This window comes from Microcaecilia unicolor, chromosome 1 (assembly GCF_901765095.1).
Source record: "Microcaecilia unicolor chromosome 1, aMicUni1.1, whole genome shotgun sequence".
Classification (NCBI taxonomy): domain Eukaryota; kingdom Metazoa; phylum Chordata; class Amphibia; order Gymnophiona; family Siphonopidae; genus Microcaecilia; species Microcaecilia unicolor.
Window position 1 is genome coordinate 536,604,548 of NC_044031.1, and position 27,829 is coordinate 536,632,376.

At 44.1% G+C, this 27,829-nt stretch overlaps 1 protein-coding gene across 3 annotated transcripts in view; it reads left to right on the top strand.

The window, feature by feature from the left end:
- OTUD6B (OTU deubiquitinase 6B) overlaps nucleotides 1–24,270 on the top strand; it is a 47,342-nt gene extending 23,072 nt beyond the window's left edge. For 2 of the 3 annotated variants that reach the window (XM_030216420.1, XM_030216428.1), the window contains exons 4-7: nucleotides 7,753–8,065; nucleotides 8,780–8,841; nucleotides 13,431–13,537; nucleotides 22,561–24,270. In XM_030216420.1, coding sequence (XP_030072280.1) covers nucleotides 7,753–8,065; nucleotides 8,780–8,841; nucleotides 13,431–13,537; nucleotides 22,561–22,642 — 564 coding nt within the window. In that variant the 3' untranslated portion in view covers nucleotides 22,643–24,270. The remainder of the gene's footprint in view (nucleotides 1–7,752; nucleotides 8,066–8,779; nucleotides 8,842–13,430; nucleotides 13,538–22,560) is intronic. The other variant, XM_030216435.1, reaches the window with a different exon arrangement.
- The last annotated feature ends 3,559 nt before the right edge of the window (nucleotides 24,271–27,829 follow it).

Here is a 27,829-nt window from a genome sequence, read left to right on the forward strand (position 1 = left end):
CTTTAAGTTTGCAGGCCTCAGTTTGCGGCTCCTATGTGGCCAGGGCGTGCCTGACTATGGTGCAGCGGGCTTCCCCCTCGGATATTTCCTTGAGGGCTGATTGGCCGGCCCTGGATTCGGGCTTAGCCTATTTGGCAGACTTGCTGTATGATGTCTTGAGGGCCTCAGCTAAAGGCATGGCTCAGACAATCTCTGCGCGGCAGTGGCTTTGGCTGAGGCATAGGTCTGCTGACCACGCCTCTAAATCCCGCCTGGCTAGATTGCCTTTTAAAGGCAAGCTGCTCTTTGGGGTCGAGCTGGACAAAATCGTGACCGATCTCGGCACGTCTAAGGGCAAGAGGTTACCAGAGGTCAGGGCTCGAGCTAGTGCTCGCCCCGGTACCTCCAGAGGACGGTTTCAGGAAGCCCGTCGGTACCGCCCGGGCAAGTCGGGCTCCTCTGCCCCCTCTTCCTTCAAGAGGAAATTCTCCCCCAAGCAGCATTCCTTTCGCAGAGACCGCCGTCCCGGAGGTGCTCCCTCCGGTCCTCCCCTAGGGTCTCGTACCCAATGACGGGGCCTTGGTCCACGCCCCAGTGCAGATTGGAGGACGGCTGTCCTCATTTCCGGGCGAGTGGATCACTATAACTTCAGACGCTTGAGTGCTGGAAGTCATCAGAGACGGCTACAAGCTAGAGTTCTGCCGACCCTTAAGAGTCGGGTTTGTACTCTCTCCCTGCAAGTCTCCGGTCAAAGCTGTGGCAGTGCAGCAGACCTTGGACAATCTGATCCGCCTGGGTGCGGTCGTTCCGGTGCCAGAAAATCAGCTTGGCAAGGGATGTTACTCCATTTACTTTGTGGTACCAAAGAAAGGAGGTTCTGTACGGCCTATCCTCGACCTCAAGGGGTCAATCAGGCTCTTTCGCATGGAGACCCTCCGCTCTGTTATAGCGGCAGTGCAGGCAGGAGAGTTCCTGGCATCCTTGGACATCAAGGAAGCGTACTTGAATATTCCCATCTGGCCTCCTCATCAACGCTTTCTGCGTTTTGCAGTACTGGGCCGACACTTCCAGTTCAGAGCCCTCCCGTTCGGGTTGGCTACTGCTCCGCGGACCTTCTCCAAAGTAATGGTGGTCATCGCGGCCTTCCTGAGGAAGGAAGGAGTACAAGTCCATCCTTATCTGGACGACTGGTTGATCCGAGCCCCCTCTTATGCAGAGTGTGACAAAGCTGTGAACCGGGTGGTTGCTCTTTTGAGCTCCCTGGGGTGGATCATCAACTGGGAGGAAAGCCAGCTGCGCCCAACTCAGTCCCTGGAGTATCTGGGAGTTCGATTCGACACCCAAGTGGGCAGAGTGTTCCTGCCAGACAATCGGATTGTCAAGCTTCAGGCTCAGATGGACCAGTTCCTAGTAGCCTCTCCTCTTCGGGCTTGGGACTATGTGCAGCTGTTGGGCTCTATGACGGCCACGATGGAAGTAGTGCCCTGGGCCAGGGCTCATATGAGACCACTACAACACTCTCTGCTGCAGCGCTGGACTCCGATGTCGGAGGATTATGCTGTGCGCCTTCCCTTGGACCCAGCAGTGCGCAAGGCGCTGAGCTGGTGGACGCAGACAGACAAGTTGTCTGCAGGAATGCCTCTGGTGACCCCGGAGTGGATTGTCGTCAATGGACGCCTATTTGTCGGGCTGGGGAGCACACTGCAGAGGTAAAGTGGTCTATCAACCTCCTGGAACTCAGAGCCATTCGGTTGGCGCTTTTGGAGTTCATCCCGGTACTGGCGTTGAAGCCTGTACGGGTCCTGTCGGACAATGCCACGGCTGTGGCCTATGTCAACTGCCAGGGAGGTACCAAGAGCGCCCCTCTAGCCAAGGAGGCCATGAATCTATGCCAGTGGGCGGAAGCGAACCTGGAACAGCTGTCAGCGGCCCACATTGCCGGAGTCATGAATGTCAAGGCGGACTTTCTCAGTCGCTATACCTTGGAGCCCGGAGAGTGGCAGCTATCTGGTCAGGCGTTCTTGGACATCACGAAGCGCTGGGGCCAGCCGAGCCTAGATCTGATGGCGTCATCGGCCAATTGCCAAGTGCCGCGCTTTTTCAGCAGAGGACGGGACCCTCGATCCCTGGGAGTAGATGCTCTTCTCCAACAGTGGCCGGAGCAAGAGCTTCTCTATGTGTTCCCGTCCTGGCCCATGTTGGGCAGGGTGCTAGACCGGGTGGCAAAGCATCCGGGCCGGATAATCCTGGTGGGTCCGGATTGGCCCAGACGTCCCTGGTATGCGGACTTGATCAGGCTCTCAGTGGACGAACCTCTGCGACTGCCAGTGAAGCAGGGCCTGTTACATCAGGGTCCCGTGGTGATGGAGGATCCCTCCCCCTTTGGTATTACGGCCTGGCTATTGAGCGGCAGAGTCTGAGGAAGAAGGGCTTCTCAGACAAGGTCATCGCCACTCTGCTGAGAGCGAGGAAGCGCTCTACTTCTACTGCTTACGCCAGGGTTTGGCGTACCTTTGCAGCGTGGTGTGAAGCAGGTTCACTTTCTCCATTTACTGCTCCAATTTCTTCAGTGCTGGCGTTCCTGCAAGAAGGTCTGGAGAAAGGCCTGTCGCTCAGTTCCCTGAAAGTCCAGGTAGCGGCCCTGGCTTGCTTCAGGGGCCGCCTGAAGGGTGCTTCCCTGGCTTTGCAGCCAGATGTGGTGCGTTTCCTAAAGGGAGTTAATCACCTGCGCCCTCCTCTGCACTCAGTGGTGCCTGCGTGGAATCTCAACCTGGTGCTAAGAGCCTTACAAAGCCGCCTTTTAAACCCTTGTCGAGGGCATCTCTGAAAGACCTGACGTTGAAAGCAGTCTTTTTGGTGGCTATCACTTCAGCCAGAAGAGTTTCCGAGCTCCAGGCACTCTCTTCTCGAGAGCTTTTTCTGCAGTTCACTGAGGCAGGAGTGACTATTCGCACAGTGCCTTCCTTCCTACCCAAGATTGTTTCTCGCTTCCATGTGAGTCAGCAGCTCTGTCTCCCTTCCTTTCGTAGGGAGGACTACCCAGAAGAGTATTCTGCTCTCAAATATCTGGATGTGAGACGGGTCATCATCAGATACTTGGAAGTGACCAATGATTTCCGGAAGTCGGATCATCTGTTTGTCCTGTTTGCAGGTCCTCGTAAGGGTCTGCAGGCTGCTAAGCCTACAGTGGCAAGATGGGTCAAGGAAGCCATTGCAGCGGCTTATGTGGCCGCGGGGAAGGTGCCGCCTATCCAGCTGAAGGCTCACTCCACTAGAGCTCAGGCGGCCTCGATGGCAGAGGCCGGGTCCGTCTCCTTGGTAGAGATTTGCAAGGCGGCAACTTGGGCGTCGGCCCATACCTTCTCCAGACATTACCGCTTGACTGTGGCTGCACGGGCGGAGGCCCGGTTTGGAGCTTCAGTGTTGAGGTCAGGGATTTCAATGTCCCGCCCTGGGTGAGTACTGCTTCGGTACATCCCACCAGTCTATGGATTGATCAGCATGATGATATGGAAGGTAAAATTATGTATCATACCTGATAATTTTCTTTCCATTAATCATAGCTGATCAATCCATAGCCCCTCCCAGATATCTGTACTGTTTATATTCTGGTTGAATTTTAGGTTCAAGTTTAGTCTTCAGTTACTTCAGGAGGACTTCGTGTTCAAGTTTTTTCACTTGGATTCTTCAAGAGTTGAGACGAGTTTGTGTTACAGTGAGCTGCTGCATTCCTCTCCCCTCCGTTTTACGGGGCTGGATTGAGACTTAAATTCTGCCGGCACTCCCTCCCGCTTCGTGCGGCTGTAGGGCAGCTTTGTACCCCTCCCGCTTCGGCGGCGTCAGGGTCAGTCAGCTCCTCCCGCGGTTGCGGTTGCAGGATAAGCCAGATCCCCCCCCCCCCCGCATCGGCGGGTGTGGTGTCCCTCCCCCGCTCCGCGGGGATGAGCTGGACGGATTCCCCTCCCCCACTTGTGTGGGGATGAGCTGGGTTAATTCCCCTCCCCCGTTTCGGCGGTGGTGAACTGGGCAGAGTGTCCCTTTGTGGGTGTAATTCTCTAAGTGCTGAGTCCTGCGGATGGAGCTTTGATATCGACATACTGAGGAGTTTCCGGCAGCACATGACCACATATAGGGAGGCAAAAGTTTGCTCTCTATCTCCACCTGCTGGTAGATGGACACAACCCACCAGTCTATGGATTGATCAGCTATGATTAATGGAAAGAAAATTATCAGGTATGATACATAATTTTACCATTTGGCTGCATCAACTAAGGCCGGTGCTGGGCTAGCTTGTATGGTCTGAGTCCCGTATATGGTGATCCAGTTTAGGGTGGGCTGGAGAGAGCTTCGACGGAAACACCAGTGGTTTGGAATGTGAGGACCGTGCCGGGGCAGACGTTTATGGTCTTTGTCCCGGCAAATGACAAGACGGGCTTGGATAGGCTGGAGTGGGCTTTGATGTCAACTCCAGTAGTAGGAATGTAAGGACAGAGCCGGGCGGACTTCTTTGGTCTATATCCTAGAAACACCAAAGAAAGAGACCGTGATCAGGTAAATATCATGTTCATTGTTGATTTTTAAGTCTTGCATTTTTATTTATTTATTTATTGCATTTGTATCCCACATTTTCCCACCTCTTTGCAGGCTTAATGAATGTGACTGTTCAGCAGACTGGATGGACCTTTATCTGCCGTCTTTATCTGTTACTGTGTTGTGTGGTTGAAAATAGTTTCTGGTCCTTGAGGATGGAACAGGGAAGATTTAGTCCTTGTTGCAGGTGATAAGTGGTGTATACACTTGTCCCACTTATCTGCCCTTCCAATAAAACAGTTGGAAAGCATATGCTTTAAACATCGCACAAAGCGGTTTGGCTAATGGTGTGCTGAGTCAGAGTATACGCAGGTGATTGAGTAGACGGAAGAGTTAAGATGGCAAGAACTAAACAAGCGAGTACTGGGGATTGTTATGAGAGTAAATTAGTGGATATAGGCTGATTGACAGAAGGGTTCTGAATGAGTGCATGCAGACTCGTAAGGGAATTGAGGGGAAGGCTCAGTGAGTGACTGGATGGGAAGCTATGAGGGCCCTGAATATGGGCGTAGATACGTGTTTTAGGGCAGGGGATTGGAGTGAGTGAGGAGATGGGATATTGAGTATCTCTGCCAGTGTCTCAGACTGGCTACTGTCAGAGCCAGGATGTTAGGCTCAGTTTGCCTTGGTCTGACTCGGCGTGGCTTTTCTTCTATTCTTATGATTGAGGAGATGGGAGAATTCTGAGTGGCAGATGGTCAAGTGAGTAAGTGGAAGGGGGTTATGAGTGGTGGATGGGGTGCTTATGATTGGAGGGGCAGCATGAGTGTATTGGAAGCTAAATAAGCGCTGATGGGTTTTCTGGGAGGAAAGGGAAGTCTGATTTGACCTTCCTGGAGGGACTGAGTGCTTGTGTGAGTTTGAATCAGTCCATCCCCACACTACACTCCCTTCATCTTATTCCTCTTTTTGCCTCCATTCTCTGAACCTGTTCTACTTCCTCTCTGCCTTCCCTTCACATTCTTGCCCTTTCAGTTCACCAACACTGTTGCAGCTCTGTATCTTTTTGTGTATTCTGTTGATTGTGGTTGGGAACCACACAGCTGCCTCTGTTTAGCCCAGCCATTTCTCATTCTGTCTAAAGCTATGCATGTGTACATATGGACTGATGGACAAACAGACATTGACCCTTCACAGAAGGCAATATTGCCTTCTAAAAACATGTATTAATATACAAAAAGCCCTCAAAATTATCCACAAAACATATTATTTATAGTATTTATATTCCATTCAATCTTTTAATATCCTCAGCGGATAACATTAAATCTAATAAATAAAGAACAAAACTGTTTACAGGTTTGTTTGGGGTTGGGTTTTTTTTTTTTTTGCAATTTTAAAAATCATCAAAACCTGTGTAGTGAGTTACAACAATGGAAGAAAAGGAATGTTTGCAGAACGCCATCTGCTATTAGGTGCCATCAGCCTGATATTTCAAGAGAATTTTGGAGCATCTTGATATGTTGCCAGTGCACATTATACCTTTTGAACTCCAGAGGGAGGCTCTTAAAACAGTGCCAGTATTTAGCTGATTTCTTGAGATTTATTTATTTATTCCACATATTTTATATACCGCATGGGGTCTAACAAAGGCTTAAATGTGGTTTGGAAAAACAATTTAAAAAGCAGATAAAATCAATGCTAAAAGAGAAAAGCGGGGGACGAAAAGGACAGGAAGTCCAAATATCAAAGTAAATGATATGATGGGAGGGCAAATGCAATTCTGACAAGGTGAGTGTTAATGCCAGTCTGAAGGTTGCAATTGTTGGTTGATCTCAGATGTGACATGGAAGCTCATTCCAGAGCTTGGGGCCTAAATAGGTGAAGGCAGAATCTCGAGTACTAGTAAGTCGAAAGAGAGAAGGTGGTAGTGAAAAAGGGTTATTATTGGCCAATCTAAGATAACAAAGAGGAGAAGAGGGAATGAGAACCTTGTTAAGGTAGAAAGGGGCAGAAGGGACTTGGATTTATAGAACAATAACAGAATCTTAAACTTTATATGCACTGAAATAGGAAACCAATGTTCAGATATCAAAAGAGGAGCGATGTAATCAAAATGTGCATTGTGGAGTAGTTTAACTGCTGTTGATTGAATGAGTTGGAGACTCTTCATGCTTTTGTACAACTAAACCAAACTAATATGATCAGTGTACAATTTAAGTGAACAAAATAGCAAAGCAGAAAGAATTGAAAAATGAACTTGTGGATCTATTGTTAGTAACATGTAATTTATCTTTAAAATCAAGAATGGTACTAGAAGATTGGAGGGAGGGTGGCCAATGTTAACACCGACTTTTTAAAAAAGGATACAGAGGAGATCTGGGAAATTATAGACTGGTGAGCCTGACGGTGCCAGGCAAAATGGTAGAGACTACTATAAAAACAAAATTACAGCACTTCTAATATCCTCCTAGTTAAATTACCACCGCTTACATCATCACTCTGTGCTGAAATGGTTACATCAGCCCGACAGTGCTGTACTGCAGGACAGGCAACATTGGTGATTAAAGATCTGGGCCAAGAGGGGACCCCCAACACAACTTGCCTCAAGGGCCTATAAGTAACCAGTCCATATGTGCCTTCTCTCAATAAGAACCATAGAGTATTTCCAGATTCAGTGGGATAAATCTGGTGTTTTCCCCTTTCTCTTCCCCATTCAACAAAGTAGAAAAACTGAAACCCCCATACACTGGTAACTTCAAAACCAGCCCTCAATCAGCCATCTTGACTCCCCCCAAGTCCCCATGATGTTAGCAGTTGTTAGCCATGTGCTTGAATAGTAAAGAGCAGTTCACTGTAAGGAATGTTGTGTAAATCCAGCAGCAGGATTTACACACATACCAATGTCCCCTGACAGGGTGCTGAGGCATCATGTGAACAGAGGAACTGCAAAACTGGACCATGAAGCAGGGCTGACATTGGGTTAAGATTAAACTCTTGCATAATAAAAAGCTAGAAACTAGAGATGTTTGTAAGACAGAAACCTTACCAGTAAAGGCCAAGTAGGTGGTGAGATGAGGATGAGATATTAAAGCTGCCTGCATGTGTGTGTTCAGGAGGTATGAATGTCTGGTGACCTTTCTTGGCTTGTGGGTTATTTATGTGCTTTGGTAGTTAGTTTATAGTACCTTTACAAACTCTTGGGTAAATGAATTTATTTTTTTAATTGCTATTCCTAATGTGTAGGATAAGAAAGCAGCTTTGGAAAAAGAGAGAGAAGAACGGATAGCTGAGGCCGAAATAGAGAATCTCTCAGGAGTCAGACACCTAGAAAATCAAAAACTGGGCCACGTGCTGGCTGGCAGGGGACTACAGATCAAACAGATTCCCTCTGATGGACACTGCATGTACCGGGCTGTTGAAGACCAACTGAAGGAACGTGGCAGCATGCTGACACTGGCACAGCTGAGAAGTCAAACTGCACAATATATGCAGGGTCATGTGGATGATTTCCTGCCCTTTTTAATCACTCCCAGCACTGGTGACGTATACACACCAGGTGAGTCTCGCCAATGTCTGTCTCACTAGCTAAAGAGTGCTAACATATATTATTTGAATGTCATCAGTCTAGCACTTTACTGTTCGTAGCAGTGCTCCTTCCCCATATGCTCCTCATCCCCTGGTGTTTTTTGAACCATTGCTTTTAACAGAGTCCTTCATGATCACAAAGAGAAGAAACGGGCATGAAATCTGGTGCAGCGGCTTTCAGGTCTTTGGCGCACTTCTTTGCATCTTGGTTTCTCAGCTAATACCTTCATTACATAATCACAAGACCCAAAAACAGGAGAAAATCATTGCAAACATGATTTGGTATTTATTAGTGTTTGTTTTGGTGACCAGAAGGCAGGAGAGCTTTAATTAAAAAAAAAAAAAAAAAAAAAAAAGTGTGTGTCTAGATATATAGATAGATACATATGAGAGGGTAGCTGATTTAATCTGCCTATTCATCTTTTTGCCAGCCCCTGTTGATTTCTGATATTCCTAGCTGGTGGTCATGCCTGTGTTTTATGCCATTTAGTACTGGTTCCCCCATTGTTGTCCATCATGAGAATACCATTTGACTCAAAGGGTCTTGTACAACATAGCACATGAACCTACTTCCTTCCTTCTCTGAACCTAAGAGCCAGAACTTCAATTTTCAAAATTTGTTGCTTTTAGATGGCCTGAAAATAGGATGACAATCAGTTTTAAACTAATACTTTTATCTTTGCAGAGGAATTTGAAAAATATTGTGATGACATTGTGAACACACCTGCATGGGGAGGTCAGCTGGAGGTCAGTATGATGTTGGATTTCTGCCTTTGGTCAGGTCTTTTAAGGAATGGGCCCTGCTGCAGATAGCTCGAGCTACGCTTTAGTAAACAACCTCCAAGTGTTGTGGCATGAAGAGCTTTTGCACGTCACCTTTCTTACCAGAAGCAGAGGATATGTATGGCCTAAAAAAACCAAAACAAAACCCTGAAGTTGCTCTCTGCTGTTAGTACATGTATACATACCTCTGTAAGAACCACTATAGATGCAGTTCTATTTATCGTACCAACAAGTTACTTTATAGAACATGACAATGGGGTTCTGTAGCCATGTTCCCTCAATTTAGAAACAAATTTTGAAGCTAGATTATTTTGTGCTTGTGGTACTGATTTTATTTTCAAGGTTTAGTTTATTTTTGATATACCGCAAATCGTTTAAAAATACATCTAAGCAGTTAATAAAATTTAACATAAAAGGGGAGGGAGGAATAATGTATGCAAAAACTAGAAACTTATGAAATAAAAGGAAAGCACAAAGGGAATGATACATTAAATACAATATAATCGTATCATAAATGGTCTGAAGCCTTATTTTGAATTGCTGTTGTGCAGCTTAGTGCTGATGAATAAAACAAATACTATGAAGTGGAAATTTAAAATGAAAAGGCTGGGATGAGTATCACAGGGCTGGAGTTCTTTCTTCCCTCTCTCCCCCTTCAGAAGTAGCCAGAGCTGGGAGCAGCAGCGATGGAGAACAATTTGAAGATGGGGAGTGTCTGTGCTGACACACCAAGGTGCTCATTTTTAAAGCGCATAGGTTACTATAGGGCTCTTTTTCAAAACAGAAAAACATCCAAAAAGTGACACAAGGCAGATGAACATTTTCCTTGCAAAAAATGGCCAAATTGCTATTTTTGAAACATTTTAAAGACATTTTTCTAATCAGTTCATCTGCAGTACGTTCAACTCACGAGGGGGGTGGGAGGGGGGGTTGGTATTTGGACACTCCCACACCTTATACGTTTTTCTGCCACAATGGAACAAAGCAAAAATGTCTAGGGCAAAACATTTGATGTTTTGGTATGGATCTATTTCAATCAGACTGTCAGAAAAAGGTGCCCTAAATGACCGCTGGAAGGATTAAGGCATGACCCCCACCCACCAAAGATGTGAAAAACAGTGTATACCAGCCTCTATGATGTCAGATTTATGGCCAGTCCTGTTAGAGCCAGTCCTGTTAGAGCAACAGTCTGGTCCCTGGAGAAGCTTAGTGGTCTGTGCACTGTGCTGTAGAGAAGGAGACCCAAGCCCATATCGCACGCTAACTGTTACGTTTGTGGTGGAAGTGTGAGCCCACCAAAAACTTACTGTACTCAGGTATAGGTAACAACTGCAGGCATAAGGACTACTGTAGTGGTGTACAGTTGGCTACAGTTGGTTTTTGGTGGGTTTTCCCCATACAATATAAGGGGGTAACAGTGAAATGTGTACCTGGGACCTTTTTATGTGAAGTTCAGTGCAATGCTCCTCAGGGTGGCCCATTGCTGTTTTGGGATGTCTGTGTGGCCAGTGTACTAATGTGGTAAAGGCGGTTAGCTTAGCGGAGTTTAACAAAGGTTTGGACAGCTTCCTAAAGGAAAAGTCCATAGACTGTTATTAAATGAACTTGGGGAAAATCCACTATTTCTGGGATAAAAAATGTAAAATGTTTTGTACTTTTTTTGGGTTCTTGCCAGGTATTTGTGACCTGGATTGGCCACTGTTGAAAACAGGATGCTGGGCTTGATGGACCTTTGGTCTTTCCCAGTATGGCAATACTTATGTATTTTGTGCCCATTCTCAATCAATGCACTTGATATAGAAACCTGAAGTAAAGATTTAAATACCTGTTCCCATTGTGGAAACTCGTATGTTTCACCCATAGCATTCTCCCACTTAGGTAGTATTCAGCGGGTTTGCGGAATGAGAGGAGAGTCTTATATAGTCTAGATATTCCACCTCTTCCCCCACCCCCACCCCACATTAGCCCTTGTTCAAGGAGGGTCTCAGACAGGCTTAGGTCACCTTTTGCCCTACGTGTGATGAAGTCTCGAAGCTGGTGGTATTGAAAGGCCTGTGAGGGGGGAAGCCCATATTCTTCACACAGCTCATCGAACGACAAAATTTCACCTTCCTCCCATACCTGACCCAGCTCGCAAAGACCCAGGCCTTCCCATGAACGGTAACAAGAGTTCTGGGCACCTGGGAGAAAGTGGGGGGGGGGGGGGGGGGGGGGCAAACGGATAAACATGTGACTAAAGTATATATGGTCTGGGAAAAATTTTCCTTGTATCTTACTGCAAGTGGTTAAGGTCCATTGGAGCAGAGGCAGACATCCCTTAACAATCTCCCTAAGAACCTGATTAGGGAGCCATGGTATTGCTCTCAATGGGTGCGGATCCAACCACCCCTGCTCAAGCTATTTCCAGATCTTCCCAGTACCCCCAGTACCCTGGAGCCAATCTGCTAGTATTCTAAGATGGGCTGCTTGGTAGTATAAGAGAGAGGATGGGACTCCCATTCCCCCCCCCCCCCCCCCCCCCCCGGGCTCTCAGTTGACACATCACTTCTTTACGCACCCATTGTGGCCTTTTCTTCCAAATGAAGGAGAAAACTTTACATTGTAAACCCTATAAAAATTTGTCTGGTAAGGAGATAGGCAACGCCAAAAATAGATATAGTTTGGGGGAGTATGATCATTTTAAGTGCGCTGATCCTCCCTACCCAGGAGAGCATCAACCCCTCTTAACGGTCCAGTTCTAGAAAAAGTTCCCGCACCTTAGGAGGGAAGTTAACCCCATACTAATCATCAACTCGACAAGGTATATTAATTCCTAAGTACCAGATATGCCGAGTTGCCCATCGAAATGGAAAATGAGATTGTAGTGTAGCTATTTGCTGATTAGAAATGTTCACATCTAAGGCCTCTGACTTCTTATCAAGGTTGATCTTAAAGCCTGAGACTGCACCATAGTCCCGCAATACATCCGAGATCACTGGAAAGGAAGTCACCGGGTCCACCAAAGTAAACAGTATATCATCAGCGAAGAGGAGAATCAGAGTCTCTATATCCCCATACGGAGGACCCCTAATATCTGGATGTGACCGAACAGTGATAGCTAGGGGCTCCATGACAAGTTCAAAAAGCAAAGGTGATAATGCACACCCCTGACGTGTGCCTCGATACAAAGAGGAAGAGCTTGAGTATTGACCATTAACCTGAACAAAGGCACTCTGTGTTGCATATATTAACTGGAGCCATTGAGAGAACCGACCCTTTCTAGGACAGCAAAGAGAAATGGCCAACACACCCTGTCAAATGCCTTTTCCGCGTCTAACGATAAGAGACATAGGGGAGTGTTCCTAGCTTGAGCATTATATATCATGTGAAGGGCCCTACGAATGTTATCAAATGTTTGCTGCCCATGGACAAACCCAGCTTGGTCTTCATGAATCAAGGAGGGAAGATACCGCTGCAAACGGGAGGCCAAGATCTTGGTGAAGATCTTATAATCAACTCCCAGAAGGGAAATAGGTCTATAAGAACTGCAAAGCTGAGGGTCTTTGCCTGGTTTGGGTATAACCAAGTTCCAGGTTTCTGGCAGCGAGTGACCCGCCTCGAAAGAATTAAACACCTTTTAACAACTTCCCAAAGGTGAAATGGCCACTTCTGAAACAAAAAGATAAATGTTTTTCAGGTTCAAAAATGGCCATGTTTGCTACTTGATTTTTGGACGTTTTCAGCAAAATATCTAAAGTTAGAGTTGGACATCATATCAAAGACGCTCCTCTTAGTAACTTTGCGAGTCTATGTGCTTTAAAAATGGGCCTCTAAATGTTTTTTTTTTTTTTTTTCAAACTTTATTAATTTTAAACAATACAATATTTGTAGAAACATACATCTGCATATATTATTGAAATAAGAAAAAAAAATAAAATAGGGCCTCTAAATGTTTTAACACTTCAAATTTTAGTCTGATTTTTGCAATAGTATTTTACAGAGCTACTTCATTACAAAGTTTTAATAGAGGGTTCTTACAGCATCATTTTTCTACCCTGGACATGATGTTGGTAAAACTGGGTCCTATAGGACTCTAATCTTTAGGGTGGTGCGAGTGTGCATGCACTTGTGAAATTTCTTAATCCCAGTTCTCTGTGCACTATTCTAAATAGTATAATCTGATTTAGGGTTTGAATGAAACAGGGTGGTAATCATGATGAGATCCATGTAAACCAGGGGTTGTAATAGCTGTTGAGTTTTGTAATAATTATTCAGCAGTCACTACATTAGCTGACACAAATGCCTCCCTTTACTTACGAGTAAGCTAGTGCTATTTTTTTTTCCATCATGGAACGACCTAAGCAGCTATGGCCAAATTTTAGTATAATAGAGCTATGCTGTGGTTCCCTCAGTTGGGTGCTGGTGGAACCGTCTTCCTGTATAAATTGGTAAAAATGTAACGCACATCCTCATCAATTTCTATATGTAGTTCAAAATGAATGTCCAACAGTGTGACTGAGATACTACAGCACACAGTGCAGCTTCTTTATTTACTGTTGTGCTTTCTCTCAAAGCTGAGGGCGCTCTCGCACATTTTACAAACACCGATCGAGGTAGTGCAAGCTGATTCTTCGCCCATTGTTGTTGGCGAGGAGTACTCGAGCAAACCCGTTATACTTGTGTAAGTATACATTTAATCTTTATATGCATTTTTCTTTCAAGGGTGTGCTTTGCACTTGAGAATGAATGAAGTCATGGTTTACTTTAAATCATTTGATGACCACTAAGCTGAAAGCGAGTTAAAGTTGAAAATATTCAACACATTACACTTCTGACTTGCACCTCTGCTCTAAACTACATTTCTTGAAGGTTGTATCAGACCTTGTTTTCTGAAAAACATGTGTATTGCCCAAATACTAGAAATTACATGTTGCATGTATCATGAATGTTCAACAGACCCTTTGTGGTGATCAAAAACCCAGTTTTATATGCTTACTGTATGTTACTACTACTACTAATCATTTCTATAGCTCTATTTTTCTGTTCCAAGAGGGCTTACAATATGTTTGTTTGTTTTTGGGGGGTTGTTCTCCACCCCCCCCCCCTACCTGGGGCAATGGAGGGTTAAGTGACTTGCCCAAGGTCGCAAGGAGCTGCAGTGGGAATTGAACCCAGGTCTCCAGGATCAAAGCCCGCTGCACTAACCAGTATCTACTAATAGCAGCCAGTAGAGATGTGCCTTCTGTCTCGCTGCACCCTACGCCTGGAATAAACTTCCTGAGCCCCTACGTCTTGCCCCATCCTTGGCCACCTTTTAAATCTAGACTGAAAGCCCACCTCTTTAACATTTGCTTTTGACTTGTAACCACTCGCCTCCACCTACCCTCCTCTCCTCCTTCCTGTACACATTAATTGATTTTGATTTGCTTACTTTATTTTTTGTCTATTAGATTGTAAGCTCTTTGAGCAGGGACTGTCTTTCTTCTATGTTTGTGCAGCGATGCGTACACCTTGTAGCGCTATAGAAATGCTAAATAGTAGTAGTAGTAACGTGAAATTGGAATTGGGTAGCATTCATGCTTTGGTGGAAGATCCTGCAGAAATTCAGAAAGCATTTTGAAGGAAGTTACTTGTAAATTTCTTCAGATCTACTTCAAAATTTTTGACAGCTTGTGCTGGATTGCTTTGAAAGGTTTACATATCCTTAACCAGTTTAAAGAACTTCAGAAACTATATAGGTAATCCATGGCTACCTTCTCCCTTTTCTGTTGCTTTTTAAAGGCAATCATATGGGCTCTATAAGAGGATGGAGAGGTTTTAAGAGACAGGTGTCACTCTGAAACCAGGGATGGTTAAGTGGAAGAAAGTAACCTGAGAGATATACTTCATGGAAATTTTGTGAAACGACCTCCTGGTGGAAGTGGTGGAGATGAAAGTACGATCTAAATTCAAGAGAGCTTGGGACAAGTACATAGGATCTCTATCAGAGTGATAGGGAGAGTCAATGGCATGGCTAGGTTTCTAAAGATGGTGTCGAGGTTCTAGTCTGGTTGGAATGGATCAATGCCTAAAGAAGGTGAGAAATCTGAGGAAATGGTTGTGTAGTTTCTAATAAGGATCATTTCCTTTGGCGTCAAGGGCTCTTACTGCAGTGTATAGCTGTGACCCAGTAAATCTCTCATCAAGAGAAATACCCAAAATGTTGGATGAGTACATTGTTTTGCTTTTGCTTCTCACTTCACTGACATTTTGTACATAATGCCATACTGGGAAAAGACCAAGAGTCCATCGAGCCCAGCATCTTGTCCACGACAGCGGCCAATCCAGGCCAAGGGCACCTTTCAAGCTTCCCAAACGTACAAACATTCTATACATGTTGTTCCTGGAATTGTGGATTTTTCCCAAGTCCAACCCCTTTTTAAACTCTGCTAAGTTAACCGCCTTCACCACGTTCTCCGGCAACGAATTCCAGAGTTTAATTATACGTTGGGTGAAGAAAACTTTTCTCCAATTTGTTTTAAATTTTACTACACTGTACTTTCATCGCATGCCCCCTAGTCCTAGTATTTTTGGAAAGCTTGAACAGATGCTTCACATCCACCTGTTCCACTCCACTCATTATTTTATATACCTCTATCATGTCTTCCCTCAGCCGTCTCTTCTCCAAGCTGAATAGCCCTAGCCTCCTTAATCTTTCTTCAGAGGGAAGTCGTCCCATCCCCGCTATCATTTTAGTCGCCCTTCGCTGCACCTTTTCCAATTCTACTATATCTTTCTTGAGATGCGGCGACCAGAATTGAACACAATACTCAAGGTGCGGTCGCACCATGGAGCAATACAACGGCATTATAACATCCTCACACCTGTTTTCCATACCTTTCCTAATAATACCCAACATTCTATTCGCTTTCCTAGCCGCAGCAGCACACTGCGCAGAAGGTTTCAGTGTATTATCGACGACGACACCCAGATCCCTTTCTTGGTCCGTAACTCCTAACGTGGAACCTTGCATGACGTAGCTATAATTCGGGTTCTTTTTTCCCACATGCATCACCTTGCACTTGCTCACATTAAACGTCATCTGCCATTTAGCCGCCCAGTCTCCCAGTCTCGTAAGGTCCTCTTGTAATTTTTCACAATCCTGTCGCGATTTAACAACTTTGAATAACTTTGTGTCATCAGCAAATTTAATTACCTCGCTAGTTACTCCCATCTCTAAATCATTTATAAATATATTAAAAAGCAGCGGTCTTAGCACAGACCCCTGAGGAACCCCACTAACTACCCTTCTTCATTGTGAATACTGCCCATTTAAACCTATCATTTCCTATCCTTCAACCAGTTTTTAATCCACAATAGGACATTTCCTCCTATCCCATGAACTTCCAATTTCCTCTGTAGCCTTTCATGAGGTACCTTGTCAAATGCCTTTTGAAAATCCAGATACACAATATCAACCGGTTCCTCTTTGTCCACATGTTTGTTTACTCCTTCAAAGAATTGAAGTAAATTGGTCAGGCAAGATTTCCCCACACAAAAGCCATGCTGACTTGGTCTTAGTAATCCATGTCCTCGGATGTGCTCTGTAATTTTGTTTTTAATAATAGCCTCTACCATTTTCCCCGGCACTGACATCAGACTCACCGGTCTATAATTTCCTGGATCTCCCCTGGAGCCTTTTTTGAAAATTGGCGTTACATTGGCCACCCTCCAATCTTCCGGTACCACGCTTGATTTTAAGGATAAGTTGCATATCACTAGCAGTAGCTCCGCAAGCTCATTTTTCAGTTCTATCAGTACTCTAGGATAAATACCATCTGGTCCAGGAGATTTGCTACTCTTCAGTTTGCTGAACTGCCCCATTACGTCCTCCAGGTTTACCGTGAAGTCAGTAAGTTTCTCCGACTCGTCCACTTGAAATACCATTTCCGACACCGGTATCCCACCCAAATCTTCCTCGGTGAAGACCGAAGCAAAGAATTCATTCAGTCCCAACTTGTTTGTGTATGCGTATAGAACTTTCTTGTGTGAATGATATAGTATCTACCTACTTTACCATTATGCTGCCAGTTCATCCTTCAGTTAGTACTGAACAGAAGTATTTAAAGGGCCTGATATTCAAGTGATTTAAGCAGGCAGGAGGGGTGCTCCTGTTTGCTTAAATTGCTTTCAGCAGCACTAAACTGGGAAGTGCCGCTGAATATCATCTTTGACCACCCATGCTGAAAGTGGGCAGGTCAGAGGCTGTACAGAGGGGTGGCACTGGGGAGGATACAGCAATATTCTGTTGGAAGCAGGATACCGGGCTAGATGGACAATTGATGTGACCCAATGTGGCTGTTCTTATGATCTTAGCTATATAGGTGCCAGCACTGAATATTAAGTGGGTGAATTTATTTGACCACTTAGCTATGCAGGTGCAGGCACTGAATATCAACTGGCAGATGCATAATCTTTCTATTCTCTCCCCCCCACCCAGCACACAACAATAAGAACCACCTTCTTCCCTGGGCCTACCTCCTATCCCTGGTGGTCCAATGGGTGCGATGGGGACAGGAGTGAAGCCCACTTGCTCCTGTCCCTTGGGGCTGCCACAGGAAAATGGCTGCTGCACCTCTTTCCTGCCCCCTACGCACCCATTGGACCACCAGGAATATGAGGTAGGCTCAGGGGGGCTCTTCTGGGAGGGGGGACTCTTACTGTTGTGTGATGGGGAGAGGGTGTAAGGGAGAAAGAGGGCTTGGAAGGTGGAAGGAAGTTATCCAGGTATGGCCACTATTCAACCAGGACCTGCATAACTATCTATCTTATGCAGGCCCTGACTGATTATCATCTAGAACCTGCATAAGCTCCGGCGGCAAGCCCCACAGGCTATCTGGGGCTAATCTAGCCAGCGACGGTCAATGCTTTTAAAATAAGCAGGTGGGATAATTGGCCCAAGCAATTCTGTGACCTTTAACTGAAACTCTGACACTAACTTGCAAAATGCAGAGAGTTTAGGAAGCATGAGGAGGAAGAGAAGTGGTGGAGGCAGTGGGGCATGAAGTGAGTACAGTGTGGGGTTGGGTCTTGAAAGTATAAAGAAGCACTGGCAGGCAAAAGGGGGGTGGAGAGAAGATGGTAGGGACAAGAATAGATTGAGGATAGAGAGAGAAAATGAGAAGGGGACAGAGTGATAACAGGATGGAAAGAGCAAAGCAGGTGGTAGGCAGAGTGATGGAAGATCTGGGTGGTAGAAGGGGTGTAGAGTGGTCAGGCTAGGAAGAGGGGATATTGCAAAAGGAGAGGAATAGACGGGAGTAGAGAGGTGAGAAGGTGTGGGGGGGGGGGGGGGGGGGGGGGGAGGAGATAAGGTAGAGGGGGAATGTGGTGTGACGGAATGGGTATAGGAAGCTAATTTTCTTTCCTTTAGTTCCTCCAGACTAGTTCAGACAAGTGGGTTATACACTCCTACCAGCTGATGGAGACTGTGAAACACTAGCCTCAAAGTGAACCTATAAGTGCTCTGTGCAGCCCATTGTCAGCTAGTATTTTGATAACTTAACAAAGCTAAATGAGCAGGTCCCACAAAGGTTTCCTTTTTAACTGCAGCTGTTCTGGATTTGAACTATTCCACAACTAAGCCCTTGGTGATTTATGAACTGGTCTGGAGGGACTAAAATTAGGTTTTACCTGATAAATTTTCTTTTTATCTTTTAAGTATTCCTCCAGACCAGTTCAGATGAGTAGGAAGTACCAGAGCAGTAATATTCACTGCTAAGCCTGTGGACAGCATGCTCTCTCGAGATCTAGCATCCTTTCTTGCCTGCACATCTAGATTATGTCGTCTCAAAAAAAGAGTTCAAGGAGGCTTTCAAAGCCACTTTCCCCTTCCTTTAGCCTCTGAAAAGAACAAAAAGCCTATATGATTTGCAAAACATGTCCGTCTTCCTGAGGTACTCCCATAGAACCCTGCAGACATTTTAGATGGTACAACCACTTCTGCTCTGCATCACCTCTAGCATCACCCAAAAGTGATAAGACCACAGTCTGGTTGATGTGGAAGGGAAACACTACCTTAGGCAAGAAGGAAGGAACCGGATGAATCACCATCTTTTCTTTTCTTTTCTCTTTGAATAACCAGGAATGGCTTTCTGCATGACAGAGATTGTAACTAAGAAATCCCATCTTACTAAGCAGATTGCTAATGGGAAAATTGTCTTCAGTGGTGGGATCCTTCAAGATTGCCATAGAGAGCGGTTTGAAAGTAGACCCTACTAGGGCAGATAAGACGACGAACCACAGCACACTTTGGGGGCGTAAGCAATTTAACCCTCGAAGAAAACATGCAGCATCAGAATGTGAGGCCAATGGCTTACCTTGAACAAGGCACTGATGGCAAGCTAAAGCTGAAATATCCACTTCTAGGGAGGATAAGGCCAAACCTTTAATACAGTAGAAACAAGTCTTTGCAAAAAAAAAATAAAACAGCAAGATGACTAAAAAAAATAAAGGATGACGCTTCATTTAAAAGTCCAGTTAAAAATAAAATTAGTAGTCGATAAAACAAGATAAAATTTTACAATTAGGATGCTCGATGAGCAAGACTCGACACAGCTGTGTTTTGGCCTACAGGGCCTGCATCGGGAGTCTTTTACCATCAGATTTGTTAAAATCTGTTTCAACATCAGATATGACCAATCTTGTTTTCGTCTTTCAATTTTAGATCTTGTAATGGAGCTGCAGCACCTCTTAGATCAAACTCAAATAATGCTCTTGATTTTCTAACTCTAGTGTTAACCTGGATCGGAAAGTGATGGCTGTGACTAACATGTCCACCTATAGAAGTTTGAGCCTTTCCTTGACTTCAGCCAGGATCTGATAGAGACACACCACGGATCTACCAACTCTAAAACTGACATCTGGTGCATTCCATTTTGCAGAATCAAGGTCCTGTACAGCTCTATGCATGGGAAAAGTATGGAGGGGACTCTGAATTTGCAAGCACTTCCAGAGACTTAAACTACACTAGCTGCAGTTCCGGTACCAGCACGGTTTTTCCAGCATTGCCATAGACCATTGACATGCTGTTCCAGGGCACCACACCTCGACGCCTTACCTTTGTTGAAACACCTGAACAAGTCTGTTTTCACTGTTAGCACATTAAAAAAAAAAAAAAAAAAGGATGTATTACTGAGGCTGTTTCCCTCCAGAAGTAAGGAGAGGGAGCAAAGACCACACTCCTCCTCCTTGCTGGCTCGTTAAGTTTAGTGAATCTGGCCCTGAGTAAAAATGAACAGTGTCTTACAGATGGAGTCTATTTATAAAGACAGGAGCAAATGTTCTGCACAAAAGTAGAGAACTTGCCCATACTGTCCAATCCGATTCCTTCTTACATTTTCCCAAGGAATAAAAGATGTAAACTTCATTGGTCGCGTGATACAGAAGTGCAAACTGTCTTCAGAACATATAAGGAATGTAACCACAGCCACTTAAGCTCAAACTGTGGCCTGTTATCTCTTTTAGTATTCTGTGCTTAGAAAATTTGGAAATTAGCGCAGTTAGCATGATTTGTTATATTTCATGCTGTGGTAGATGTACATTCCAAAAACTGACATATTGTAATCATGACCATTAGTCATTTTCTTTTCTATCTTTGTTGACTAGTCATTTTTCAAATCATGTCCATTCCAGTCTTTGTCAAGCCCCTCTTGCTGTTTCTCTAAAGCTGGGAGGATTACCCCCAGAGCAACAACAGGAGCTTAGCAGCTCCAACATATCACCTCTCGCCTCCAGAGAAACTGAAAAGCTCCATCATAGCACCTCTCAGTGGGAACTTATAGGTTTGGGCTGCAAAGCCCCTCTTGCTGTTTCTCTGAGGCGGGGTGGCTTTCACCCTTAGAAAAAACAGGATGACAACATATCACCTTCCAACCCCAGAGGAACAGCAAGAGGGGCTTGGCAACATATCATCTCTCAACCCCAGAGCAATAATAAGAAGCTCTCAACAGCTCCATTATATTACCTCTCAACTGGAGCTTATAGATTGGGGCCACCATGCCCCTCTTGCTGTTTCTCTGAGGATGGGAGGATTCCCCCCCCCCCCCCCCCCCCCACACACAAAAAAAAACCACAGGAAGAAGGACTCAGTAGCTCCAGCATATAAACTCCCATCCTTAAACAACAAGAGGAGCTTGGCAGCTCCATTCCATTCTCTTAAACTTGTCTACCCCGCCACACACTTTCTCTGCTCCATCATTCCCTCTCTGTTGTGTTCTTTTATTTTCCAAACTTCCTTCATGCCACATCCTTACTTTGTTCTCTCTCTCCTCCTGCCCCTTTTTTTCAAATTCATATCCATTGCTATCTTTTCCCATCCTGCACCTTTCCCTCTTTTTCATACCCCCAAATCTTTTCTCTGTACTGCACCGCTTCCTCTCTACACCAGCCACTTTTTTTTTTTTTGCTGCACCCACTCATCCTAACCCTACAGTAAAGTGTGTGTGTGTGTGTTGTTTTTTGTTTTTTTCCTTACCCAGTGCTGAGGTTGCAAGTTCTGGGCTCCTGTGATGCTATTAAGTCTTTTGACTGAATTGGTCTGGAGGAATGCTAAGGAATTGGCCCTTTTCATTCCAACAGGACTTGAAATAATAAAATCTGTCACACTACCATTTCAATGTGAGCAGCCACAGAAAGCAATGTTGTCAGATCTATGGTTACGTAAACAGCTTTGATTGTACCCTCGGGCAGTATATCAAATCCCATTCCCCTTATTCCCTTAAGCTATAGAGGGAGAAAAGGAGGGGAATGATGTAGGAAGACAGGTGATAACATCTAGGAAAGCAGGAAAACAGAACATTAGTCGGTATTTCTTTGGACACAGGTATCAGAAATCGCCTTTCTTGTTCCAATTTGTCTTAAATGCAAGTGTTTGCAGGGTGATTAGAGATGCCATCTACTCATTTTCTCCCTTTCCTCACTAAAACTTTGTGAAGGTCTGAATGTTTGTTTGTTTTTTCTTTGTTTCATATTCTGAAACCTCTGTAGGGACACTGCTAAATTCAGCTCTGCGTTCTACACATAAGAGGATGCAATGAATCTAGTAAAATTTGGAAGTAGAGTGCCTTACTCCCAGTGTTTGTGTTTTCAGAAAGCCTTTTGGCAAATAGAATATAATCATGTACAGTTATTTATTTAGAACCCAACATAAAACTTGATATGTCTGTATACTAGGATTTTATGCACTAGAAAAACTAAGGGCCCTGTTTACTAAGCTGTATTGTATGTGTGCTAACGTTTTTAGTGCCTTCTAAAAATTAGGGCAAGCTAACGCTAGCGCACCTTAGTAAACAGGTCGGTATGGTTTTGTGGGAAATAGTGTTGGATCTCAGGAGTGGGGAGAGTCTTCAGTCCAGACGCTTTGTTTCAGGAATCTAATAATTATCAAATAAAATTGATCTGTTTGACTGACCCATCCTATTCTTTGGGGGGGGGGGGGGGGGGGGGGGTTTAGCACTTTTCAACCAGCGCTGAAAACGCTATAGTAATTTTAATGCATTCCTCTCCATAAAAGACAACTGGTTGGGTATAAACTTGTGTAAAGTAACCTCAGTCCAGTTTGGGTTTGGATTGGTTTCAGTAGGGTCAAAATTGAAAAGCACTAGAAAATCTCTGTATAAGGATGGTTTTCATTTCCTTGTTTTATTTTTTTTCTTTTTTTTTTAGGTATATGCGACATGCTTATGGACTAGGAGAGCATTATAATTCAGTGGAAGAGCTGAAGGACAGAACAACTGAAATTGGCTAGTAATTGATGTTACCCAATTAGCACAAGATCTGACACTTTGAACTTTTCAGCATGGTGATGGTCAGAGATGGAAAGTAACTGGCATAAGATCACAAAGGGAATGGTATACTGTCCAGAAAAACTATGCTTGCCCCAGGAAGTGGCCACTTTAAATAGCCTGTGACCTATTATGATCTGATTTAAAATTATTAGTTAATGAAGGTTTCCAAACAAAATGGAAGCGGAATAAAGCAGCAAGGCAAATTATCATTCTCTTATGAGAGCTTTATTCTTCTGACTTGAAAATGGACTGCTAGGGCTAGCTTTAGGTGAATCCATTTTGTCAGGCTTATTTTCAGATACTAAATGGCAGTATTCTGTATTGAAATGATTTGAGCAATTTCAGAATGTGCTTTTTCTGGATTGCCACTCAGCATCATGGCCACAAAACCCTTTATACGGCTCTGCAACTAAGTCCATTTTGTAATGTGGAAAAACAAAGTTCTTAATGGGTTTTTTTTTTTTAATACTCTATGCACTATTTTGGGCACTAATGTTCAGATTTTAATAATTATGGAAACAGCAGTGGAGAGTTGTTGTGGGTGTTAATGTATAGCTAGGAGATTCAATGGTCAGTCACAGCGATCTCCAGTGTAGGTCTATGGCAACCTGCCAAAGTCAACTCAACTGCTTCTTATGTCTCGACTAGTTGCCTTTATAAGGGCATTTGGTCCACAAATCATGAGAAATAAAAGGGTACCTGTAAAACCGAAGGTGTGCTGAGCTTTGCATCAGTGCCAGCAGTTGGCAGGCATTGTGATAAGGTTGTTTAGAGTCTGGATAACATTTTGTTGGAAGAGAGCTGTTAATTTGCTAATCATTGAAATGCTGCTTTTGATAGCTGGCTTATTAATGGTGTCTTGTGTACTTCCACAGAAGGTCTATTATATCCATAATCAGGACCCCACTTTATAGTATTTATTAAATACTGCTTGTTTTTCTCTCTGCTAAACATAAATGGAGAAAATAACATTCTGAATCTTTCCACATTTCTTTTTTTTTTCTCTCTAATAATCTGAACCATAACTTCTGTTATGGGTTGTTGTTTTTTTTTTGTTTTGTTTTATTTGTTTTTTTAACTTTTGGTCTCTCTTAATGTGAGTATTTGTACAAGTCTGTTCAAGTGCTTTTTTTTTGTCATTTGGTTAGTTTTCATATTTTCCCTCAGTCACATGCACTTTTGTACATCTACTATTTTCTTCATTTAAAAAAAAAATTCACTCTCATCTATAGCTGTATAAAGAGAAAACTGGGAAGCCTTCCTATGTATCATTATGCTGGTACGTTAAGAGGTTTGCATGTGTTTGTCCTGAATACAAACTAAAATAATGTGTATATTTCATTGAATGTATAGTCATATGCCATTAGTTAAGTAGAAAAAATACAAATTCTCATTAGTGTGTATCTGTTAGAGAAAATGACAGCAGATAAAGACCATATGGCCTGTCCAGTCTCCTCTTCCTACGAGATGCTGTATGTTGTTTTCCAGGGGTAGAAACAAACACAGGACTATTTAAAAGAAAAGAATGTATTTGCCTTTTGATTGGGAATTAAACCAAAATAATAAAAACATTTGCAGTTTAACCAAATGGACTCGGACTTTCAGTGGCCTCTGTTATATTTTACTTGTTTTTGTAGGTAATTTCACTTAAGTGATGCCACCTTCTGGGGAGGGTTCATCTGTCAGTCGATCCGTTTGCACACGTGTTTTGGGAGACGTGCCCTTATGTAACACTCATACAAGTAGGGTTCTATCAGGATTTTAGTCATAGGCCAAATCAAAAGCCAGTTACTACAGAGTATGAATTATACAATGCATGGTTTGTGTCCATTAACAAGCAGATGGAGACAGAATCTTAGTGGCAGCAACATTTTCTCAGTTCCCTTGGGTTACATAGAGGGGCATAATCGAAAGGGATGCCCAAGTTTTGCTGAGGACGTCCTCGCAAAACGTCACGATGGAGGGGCGGGGAACCCTGTATTATCGAAACGAGATGGACGTCCATCTTTCGTTTTGATAATACAGTTGGGGACGCCCAAAACTTGAAATTAAGGTTGTCCTTAGAGATGGTCATTTCTGATTTTCGGCAATAATAGAAACCAAGGACGCCCATCTCAGAAATGACCAAATGCAAGCCCTTTGGTCATGGGAGGAGCCAGCATTCATAGTGTACTGGTCCCCCTGACATGCCAGGACACCAATCGGGCACCCTAGGGGTCACTGCAGTGGACTTCCTAAATTGCTCCCAGGTACATAGCTCCCTTACCCTGTGTGCTGAGACCCCCAAAACCCACTACCCACAACTGTACACCACTACCATAGCCCTTAAGGTGAAGGGGGGCACCTAGATGTGGGTTATGGATGGCTCACATTTACCACCACAAGTGTAATGGGTGGGATGGGGCTGGGCTGGGCTGCCTGCCTGCCTGCCTGCCTGAAGTGCACTGCACCCACTAAAACTGCTGTAGGGACCTGCATACTGCTGTGATGGGCTTGAGTATGACATTTGAGGCTGGCACAAAATATTTTTAAAGATTTTTTTTTTTTTTTTTAAGGTGGGAGGGGGTTAGTGACCACTGGGGGAGTAAGGGAAGGTCAACCCCAATTCTCTCCGGTGGTCAGTTCGGGCACCTTTTTGTGCCTTTGTCGTAAGAAAAACAGGACCAGGTAAAGTCATCCAAGTACCCGTCAGGGACGGCCTTTTTTTTTTTTTCCATTATGGGTCGAGGACGCCCAAGTCCCGCCTTTGCTACGCCACCGACATGCCCTCGTGAACTTTGGTCATCCCTGTGACGGAAAGTGGTTGGGGACGTCCAAAATCGGATTTCGATTATACCGATTTGGACGACCCTGTGAGAAGACCCCCATCTTCTGATTTGTGTCAAAAGATGGGGGTCCTCTTTCGAAAATGAGCCTGATGGTCTTCCTCAGTTGCACTATTGAGGGTTGTAGCAGCAGCAAAAGTGCATCAGCATCGTTAGTCTTTCTAAGGATTCAATCCTGTTATCTCTGTTTCTAGTATATTTTCATTATTTGCTGCAGGCACTTTGCCGAAACACGGTGCCGTGTTGAGTCCTATTTTAGTATTGATTAAAGACTTATTATGCCTCCTGGGATTTTTGGAAGAGTCCTGTTGATCAGGCTACTCTGTTTTCTCTAACTTTGTTCTGTGTAGCAGATCCTGTTTCTGCACCTTGGTGGTTGTCTGTGGACAATCTGTGACAGTTGAAGACAGTTTGAGGCACAACTGCCTGAAATATCTGCAAAAGACTTCTTACCCAGTGACATATCTAATGCTATGCCAGCAAAGTCATGGGCCTAAGCTAGGCGTTTGCAAGCCAACATTTTTGTGTTCAGTTTTCCATGCCATTTACAACAAATGTTTAGTTTTCTGTTTTTCTAACATGTATTTTTTTCATTTCTAGGGGCAATGTCATAAATAGTGCACACTAGCCACAAAAATTGCATACTGGGTTTTTTCAATCTGTATGCATGTGTGTACTTTTCCAATAGTGCACATTGTTCACAAATAGTGGGCCTCTTATCAAGCTATGCTAGTGGTTCCCGGTGCATTTAATGCCGACAAAGCCCATTCACTTTGTATGGTCTCTGTCGGCATTGCCACGGGAGAAACCACTAGTGTGGCTTGTTAAGAGGTCTATTGTGCACAATTGAGAAATATTACATGCTCTTTGCAAACAGTGTCCACTATTTACAACACAGGCAAAAGAAAATCCACAATTTTGGTTTTAGTCCTGTTGTTTGGGCTAAAAGCAGCACTAAACAGCCTGTGTAGTGTTTCAAATGAATGTATGTTCCTAGTCTAAGCTTTCCACTTTGTTCTGTACGGTTGCATCCTGTGTGGCTCTGTACAGCTCAGCTCATAGCTCTTACAAACCCACTTGCAAAAGATATCCTGTGTTGCAGTTTTCTTAATGAACTTTAGATTTCATTGTCCAAATCAGTGCTAATCTGTTTTTGCATAGCAGAACTTCACAGTTGGAAATCTTCCTATCCATCTTAAACTGTATTATGCAATAAGCCTGAATGTTAGGTACTTTCTCCTTAGCAAGAGCCACACGTTCCCTTGTGAATACTCAACTCTAACTGCCATCTGTTCTTTTGAAAATGTTTTTGTGAATTTTGGAGTCATTGGTCTGTACAGACCAGTAAGGTGCTATGAATTGCCTTACATATGTCCAAAAGAGGTAGGAACTATGGTGTAACTGGCATCAGGAATTGGCATGAGAAGGCAGAAGAGCCACGGTGATAAAGAATACGCATATACTACAGCATCTGTATATCACCGCTTGGTCACTTTTTGCTTGGGAGATCCCTTCTATTAGGCTAAAGCCACCTTGTCCCCAAACCCCCATTCTTCTTGGTTGTTATGTGATCAGCAGCCTCTACGACTGGCAGAGGGTGAAATGCTCAGAAAGGCTGTACAGGTACAAAAAGGGAGATTTTTTAATGTGAAGGTAACTCTGGTGAGAGAATCTAGCTTAGTTTAGTTGATTCAGAACTTGCTATACCATCATTGGTTAAAGTACATCACAGTGATTTATAGTTTCTTCAGGTAAATACATAAAAAGCAAAGAGTAACTAAGCAAGGCGCATGCAAATTGTAGGTGGGAAGGGAAGGCTTTACTGATCTGTCCAGAACTTGTACCCCTTCAAATGCTTTGGTCAAGAAGTAATGGGTCATAGGCAGCTGCCGTGGTCACCATTTTGGTTCTAAATGTCAGCTGTGCCAGATATTTAGCACCACACAGATAGGGGCAACATTCAGTATGCTATCTGAATAAGTTATCTGGATAATTTAGGACAGCCTTTTATCTGTCCTAAGTTATCTGGATAAGTTCCAGGACTGCCCTAGCATTATCTGCATGACACAGAAGCAGTTTATGAGGATATTCACAGACACTATGAACAGCATTTTAAAAAGAATGTACAGAGGGGAATTCTAATGTCCAAGTCAGGATGTGTGGACTTCCCATGCTATTTTACAAGAGGCTTTGCAAACGTCCACCCTCATCTAGAGTGAGCAGCGATTATAAAGACTGGACATAGGGAAACAAAACATACTTTCCACTCCCTCACCGAGGTGGGAACAACTTTCTAAAATTGCTGCTCCCTCAGCAAAGATG